The sequence below is a fragment of the Juglans regia genome, chromosome 3 (genome assembly GCF_001411555.2).
Source record: "Juglans regia cultivar Chandler chromosome 3, Walnut 2.0, whole genome shotgun sequence".
NCBI lineage: Eukaryota > Viridiplantae > Streptophyta > Magnoliopsida > Fagales > Juglandaceae > Juglans > Juglans regia.
The window spans coordinates 430,636-438,748 of record NC_049903.1 but is presented as its reverse complement, the minus strand read 5'-3'; the positions used below and the strand labels follow the sequence as shown (position 1 = coordinate 438,748).

Below are 8,113 nucleotides of genomic sequence, written 5' to 3'. Positions count from 1 at the left end.
GGCCAATGAGCTACGAAATGAATCTAAGACACGACCTCCAACGCTAAATGCCGACTCAGAAGCAATAGTAGATATGTGAATAGCTAACACATCTCGAGCCATATTGGCAAGGATCGGATATCTGATTGAGTTCACCTTCCACCATAGTAGAATATCAAAGTCGGGTGTCGATCCTTTCAACACTTTCCATGAAATACTTATCCAATTCTGATTTAGACTCTACCACACCTTTTGATGCTTGATATTGTTCAAACATACTTAATATATCATCCACATTATCATAAGAAGTATTGCTTTGGGTCTCACCAACACTTGATTGGCTCCTACTTGAACCTACACTAGATTTTGAATATTGCTTATACATCCGCTCAATGATCTCCTTAACCAATCAACAAGTTCAGACGCTCGCTCATTCCCAAGAAAATTTCTAAAACAAAATTCCAAAACTTCTAACTTGAAGCGCGGATCAAGCATAGATGCAATAAACAACATTTTGTTCAATTTCTCAAAATCCCCCCAATACTTGTCATATTTCAACAACATCCTCTCCGACATGGTTTTCAGCATATTACTCTCACTCATAGAAAATTTGTTCAAATAATTATAGACTGTAAATACTTCTCTAATGAACAAATTTGAAGTTGCATAAATTGAGCTTGAAACCCGCAAAGTCGTATCATAAAAAAGCTTCAAAAATTTTACAAAAACCTTAATGGTTTCCCAATCATGTAAAGTTGGTATTCCTTGTCCAACCTCACGTAAATATGGGTCAAACTCATTGTCTTCATCTTGCATCACCTCAAACGCCGCATAATATTTGAGAGCCGCACTCAACATTAGATATGTTGAGTTCCACCTAGTTGGAACATCAAGACAAAGAAGCCCACCACCCAAAATATTTTGCTTCTTTACGCATGACTTGAACTTATTAAGTCTTGCAGGAGAAGATTTAACATATTTTACTGCATTTCGAATCTTGACAATTGATTTATCAACTATATGTTGAGTTCCACCTAGTTGGAACATCAAGACAAAGAAGCCCACCACCCAAAATATTTTGCTTCTCTACGCATGACTTGAACTTATTAAGTCTTGCAGGGGAAGATTTCACATATTTTACTGCATTTCGAATCTTGACAATTGATTTATCAACTTCTTTCAATCCATCTTGAACAATGAGATTCAAAATATGTGCACAACATCTTATATGCATAAGTTCATTCTCTAATACCATACAATCCCTAAGTTTGGCAATTTTCCTCAAATAATCAATAGCCGTAGTATTAGAGGATGCATTGTCGATTGTGATTGTAAATATCTTCTTTATGCCCCATCCAAGTACAGATGACTCAATCTCTTTTCCTATTGTTATTCTTTTGTGATCAGGAACTTTCTTAAAATCTATAATCCTCTTATGCAAGATCTAATCATCATCAATAAAATGGGCTGTTATGCACATATAGTTAAGATTTTGAATTGATGTCCACATGTCAGTAGTGATGCAAATCTTATAATCAGATGCCATGAACATGTTCTTCAACTTATCTTTTTCTAACATGTACATCTTCATACAATCTCGCATAATAGTAATGCGAGAGGGGATTGGAAATCTAGGCTCAACTACGGCCATAAAGTCTTTAAAATCTTGTTTTTCTACAAATCTAAACGGTAGCTCATCCATGATTATCATTTTAGCTACCGCCGATCGTATTTTCTGTTCATTGTACTTAGCAAGTCCAACACTAGGACTACTAGTTGTACCATCCACCCCCGTCTTCCTAGTCCCGGTCATTTTTTATTGGGGGTTATCCCTTCCAACTCCACTAGCATTAAAGACTTTACATGTCTGATGATGGTACTTCAAAGATGGAGTACCTTATTTTTTAGGATGACATAACAAAACCTTACCACAATAATCGCATGTGGCTTTGGGCTCATTGGGATCCTCGACATTCTCAATCCTCGTAAAGTGTTGCCATACATCTGATCTTCCCCGTTTTCTTGTGATAGGAGGGCGAACTTGAGGACTAGTTGTTGGGAGAGAGCTATCCAAAGTTGGAGGCTGAGTACTATCCAAATGAATCACATTAGACATTGATTCAGACCCAGATGAAGGCATATTCCCTGCAAATTAAAAAAAAAAATAGAGTAAGATACCTGCAAATTAAATAAAACATATTCCCTTAAAAGGATGCAAAGAGAGACTCAAGCACATAATAACTATCCAAAAAATTCATTCGCATTCGCATTCCATTGATTTGTATTTCTTTTGAAGTGTACTCAGCAATTATATCTGCTAAAAAGAAGAAAAGCAAGTGTCATCTACCCAAGTTACTGTGCCTTGATTGTCAAATTGTTTCATTGCAGGTAATAGAGTGCTATGGATCCAATTACCGTGGGGTCAAGTTGATCCTACCACTCATATCTGAAATGCAAACTATCTTATTGGCCTTTAAGAAGGAAAACGTTTGACAATGTATCTGAATAAAACAAAGAAAAACTAGAAGAGAAATTGGGTAATTTTATAAATTAATTTCCATTTTGGGGTTTATTTTGAAACCCAGTGTTTATACAAACAATCAAAATAGCAGCACTGTTTTAATACATTTATGTACACGTTAGAAACTGTCCAAAATCACATCACTTTTGGCTTAGAATTTGGAGTGATCTCCTTCCACTTAATTAATATATATATTGAATCAAAGATGTGCTACCGGAACAAGTTGCTTTTATTGATCTGAAATATTAGCTTGAAAATAGCAAATTACAAATATTCCAAGTAGTACAGCTAGCTTATATATCAAAGTAATATCAAACAAGCAATGATCTCATGATCACAACTTATTAACGTACAAATTATGAATATTTTGATAAGTTAGTGGGGCATCGGCACCGGACCACATTCGAACCAAAACTGATTAATTTGGACCGTCCACTAATTAATAATTTAATTAAGTGTCACACTAAATTAAGGGGCCTATGGCTGTGGGGCAAACCCTATTATTTTTGTCTGCCACACTTTCCACATTTTTGTCACCTTTGATTGAGTTTTGTGGGAATCAACGAGGACATGAATAGATACAAGCAATTACAAGGGTATTGCCTTCGATCTCTATGCAATATGCAACGTCATAACATAAAATTAATATACCCACCCAATTGCAAAAACTGGACTTCAAACTTTAAATGAAGGCACTTACGGGCAAGTGGATCATTGCAAAACTTAACACTAATGAATGCCAAAACTTTAAATGAAGGCACCCTAAACATGTAGTCAATTTAAACGAAGGGCTAAAGCTCACAAGATGGTTGGTTTTTGTTACTTGTTTGCAATGGTGCTTCATACAAACAATTAACTTTGGTTGAGGAAAGGATGCAAGAGAATAATGGGAATGAAGTGAACTGTTTTAAGCCTCAAAACAGAGTGCATAGCAGAATTTTCTGCACCTCCATAGACAGCTAGTAGCTTTAGTGCATTCATGCCTTTAAGCATCCCTCCATTCAATCACAATCCCAACTACATAGACTAAGGACACTAGTATTGAAGAAAACTAGCAAGAAACATCATTTTTTTTTTGTTTAAACATAGCAAAAAACAGCAAGGGTGAATCCCTTATAAACTAGAAAATTACAACATAAAAATCACTAGTTTTAATAAAATCCTTGGTTGCTTAGTAAGACTATTAACTTAGGGAAAATATTAAAAATACCCATTCTCATCTCTATTAATTTAATACATAAAACAAAGGGTTAAACATAACTAAGAACATAATTTAAACTCAAGAAAACACGAGGAAGGGATACATCAAAAATGCCTTACAAAGCACACGGCTGTGAGTAAAACAGAGCACAACATAAAAATATTATCCTTCCTCTATTCGGTTACCACCAACTAGAACAATCATGAGAGGAAAAAATTGAGAAATCAGTCTAGAAACTACCGCACAACAATCGGCCAGCACAGAAATTCAAAAATCCCTAATACATGGCCCGATTTCAACCCACACGATTTTAACCCTAAACCAGATACCAAATTTTACCAACGAGCATAATAGAACAGAGATGAGAATGGGTTTAACCCACTAACCTTTCCGCTCGAGTTGCAATGGAGAGAGTGAGATCTGCGAGAGTCAGCTGCGATGGAGAGAGCTGCGATGGAGGAGAGCGGCTGCGAGGGAGAGTGTCGACTCGAGCGGTATTCTGTAAGATTTTAGATGAAATCGGGTAAACGGGTAATACCCGTTTAAAAACAAATCGGATAACGGGTATTCCGTTTCCGTTTTAAAACACAACCAGGTCGGGTAATTCGGGTCGGGTTGGGTCGGTAATTCGGTCGGGTCGGGTATTCGGTCTTTTCTTTCACCCTCTGTAGCCTATCGAATATATTATTTTTATTTTATGAAAATGTTTTGGATCTATTTAAAAGTATTTAATTATTTTATTTAATGATTAAATAAATATTTTTTTATAATATTATAAATATTTTATTTTTTTAAAAAATATTTATAATAATTAAAAAATACATAAAAACAAAAATAAAATAAAATAAAATTGGTGTACTGCTTCTGGCTATTTTTCGATAACCTGACAGAACTCTTTATTTTATGAATAAATCTTCTTCACACAGTAGTGTGTGAAGAAGCCGCAGCACACCAAACGTGCTGGGGTGACAGAATATTTATAGGGTAATTCTATGCATCAACCTACACACTTCACACATCATGCATTTAAATTTTTTTTTTTTTAAACCTCAATATACTAAATGTGTTAAGTGTGTGATGAATAGTAGACTGATGCAAATATTTTTCCATATTTATAACCAACTTCAGCAAATTGCAATACAACCGGATCAGAATATCAGAGTACAGAGTGACATACCCAGAAAGTGGCGTGAAAGTGTCTAGCTGATGGAGGACGAGATGACAGAAAGTCGAAACCGAGCCAGGCTGGCTATAATGGAGCTCTCCAACATGATCAGCGTGCCCATGTCCCTCAACGCCATCGTCCGCCTCAACGTCCCCGATGCCATCTGGCAAGGCGGCTCCAACTCCCCGATCTCGTCTTCTCAGATCCTCGCCCGTGTCCTCCCCTCCCAGAGCTCTGCTGATCCAGAGAACCTCCAGCGCATCCTCCGCATGCTCACCAGCTACGGCGTCTTCGCGGAGCACCATAACCCCAACGACTCCGACTCCGAGAGAAAGTACTCACTCACCGAGATCGGAAAGACGCTCGTCACGGACGGCGAAGGTCTATCGTACGCGCCCTACGTGCTTCAGCACCACCAGGATGCGCTCATGAAAGCGTGGCCATTGGTCCACGAGGCCGTGGTGGACCCCGCGTCGGAGCCGTTCGTGAAGGCCAACGGGGACTCGGCGTACGCTTACTACGGGAAGAAGCCGGAGATGAACGGGCTGATGCAGAAGGCGATGTCGGGAGTATCGGTGCCGTTCATGAAGGCGGTGTTGGTGGGGTACGATGGGTTTGAAGGTGTGGAGAGACTGGTGGACGTTGGGGGAAGTGCAGGGGATTGCCTGAGGATGATCCTCGGGAAGCATCCTAACGTACGGGAAGGGATCAACTTTGACTTACCGGAGGTGGTGGCCAAAGCACCGATCATTCCTGGTGAGAAACGGCTAGGTTTATTTTTTGATTGAATTTTTTTCTCCTTAGTTATTTAGATGGATAATAATAATAATAATTCTTAGTATAATTGTTAATCTTAGGTTTATTTTTGATTGATCTATTTTCTTCTTAATTATTTGGATCGATTAATAATAATAAAAATAATCGTAATTAATAGTATGCAATTCATAATAAAAAAAAATTTATACAATTTTTTACTATTCACCTAAAAAATCTGACAGAGTTTGCACATGAACTGTCAGAAGTCAGAAGCCTTTAGCCGGTGTCTGAAAAGTTGGATGGTTACGTCTACAGTGCACAGATAAAATTAGATGAGTTTTTAAAAGTGGGGTTTGCTATGCATCTGTCAACATCCGGTACACACTTCATATATTTTTTTTTTTACACTCAATGCATTGAGTGTGTGCCGGTATAGACAGATGTAAAAATTTTTCCTTTTCAAAATCTCAAGTAGCGTGCGTTTGAATACACAGATGAAGCCAGCCGTACAATTAGGATGAGATAGTTGGTATCTCATGTTTAGTTTAGAGTATGAAAAATTTTAATATTGTAGTATAGGAAAAATAAATTTAAATATTTTATATTAAATAAAAATAATAAAATAGAAAGAAGTCTTATCAAAAGAATGGTTTGAAGTCTTGGATGAAATTTTTAAATTAATTATTATAATTTTTTCAAAATAATTATTACAATTTTTTTAAATTTTCAAATAAAAAATAAAAAATAAAAAACAATTCAAACATTTACAAATCTCAAATAAAAATAATTTTATAAAATTATATTATTATAATATTTTAACTTTAAAATATTTTTTATTTAATTTTTTTTCTCTCCTCTCTCAAAATTTTAAAAATATTCAATTCAAATGATCTCACTACTATTTATAAATTATCTTATTATTATACAAAAAATTCTTATTTCATCTCACTCTTCAAACAAGCCTAAGTGTTTGATTGATTGGGTGATGAAAGGTAGTACATATAGATAGATAAAGTAAAAGAGAAATGATATTAACAAATTTTAAATGGTTAAATTTTGTGTAAGTTTTATAAAAGAGTATTGCTATTCATAAGTCCATACACCACACACTAAAATTTTTTTATTTTTTTTAAATTTTTTTAAAGTTTTATTTTATTTTATTATTCTTAAAATAATTGAATTATTCTACTCATAATCTATATACCACACATTTGGTAAGAGAATAAAATTAAAGAAATCATAAAAAGATTGGTGTGTGGTGTATGAGGCTTAGGAATAGAATTTTTCTTTATAAAAATGTAGACTTTATTTTGAAAAAGTGTAAAAATATTATTTTCTTTTTACTGAGATTTATTTTTTTATAAAAAGCTTATGCTGGTTTGTCATACTTATACTTAGCATTATTTATATATTTTTTATATTTAAAAATATATAAAAAATATTTGAAAGAAAAAAGAAAAATTACACTATTGCACGTTGGGCGGTACACGTTGAACGGCAGAATAGCACGATCCTAAAAAATCCATGTGAATGCTAACGCGACAACTAGTTATTTCCGACATATTTAAAACAGAACATAATATTTGGTGTGCATTGATGGGTCTATTTTGATCTTTACAGGAGTGACCAACGTTGGTGGCAACATGTTCCATTCTATTCCTTCTGCTGATGCCATCTTCATGAAGGTTTTGTCTGTTTTTAACTACTCTTCTCACTCCTCTCTTTGTTATACGAATTGCTTGGACAAGGTTGTTATGTGTTAGGATCATCATAGCCGCATATCATTTATTATTCATCAAAATTATATATGTGTATATATATTCTATCCACAGATCAGGTACCGATGCCTAATTCAGACAATAAGAGTTTCTCTGTTAAGAAATAACCAAGTTTCTTCGAGTGGCTAATGAGCCTTGTATATATATAATCTTGTAATTCTTGAATTAATGTTATTTGGCAGTGGATTCTGACGACATGGACGGATGGTGAAGTAAAGTTGATCATGGAGAATTGTTACAATGCACTTCCAGCAGGAGGGAAATTGATCGCCTGTGAGCCTGTGCTGCCGGAGCAGTCGGATGACAGTCATAGGACGCGCGCCCTTTTAGAAGGAGATATCTTTGTCATGACAATCTACAGGACCAAGGGTAAGCATAGGACTGAAGAAGAATACCGGCAGCTTGGTCACTCGGCTGGTTTCCCCCATTTCAAGGCACTCTATATTGATTATTTTTACACTGTTTTGGAATTCCGAAAGTGAATTCATTGCATTGGGACAGATGCAATATATATGGGTTGCAAGGCATATCCAGCTGACTGGCTTTGCTTTGCTTGGCTTGGCTTTGCTTTGGGTACCCATCAACGAGATATATATCCTCTTATCTAATATTATGCATGGCCTTTACCAATTAGCTAGGTGTCTTCATATATACTCGAAATAATTTTATTGGGTATTTGATTTCTATATTAAATGGAAATCCTTTTTATAGTA

At 35.4% G+C, this 8,113-nt stretch overlaps 1 protein-coding gene across 1 annotated transcript; it reads left to right on the top strand.

The window, feature by feature from the left end:
• The first annotated feature begins 4,802 nt into the window (after window positions 1-4,802).
• On the top strand, window positions 4,803-8,113 carry LOC109016564 (caffeic acid 3-O-methyltransferase-like). Its single transcript, XM_035688551.1, has 3 exons — window positions 4,803-5,622; window positions 7,243-7,307; window positions 7,583-8,113. Exons 1-3 carry the CDS (start codon window positions 4,908-4,910, stop codon window positions 7,880-7,882), a joined length of 1,080 nt encoding a protein of 359 aa, XP_035544444.1. The 5' UTR covers window positions 4,803-4,907; the 3' UTR covers window positions 7,883-8,113.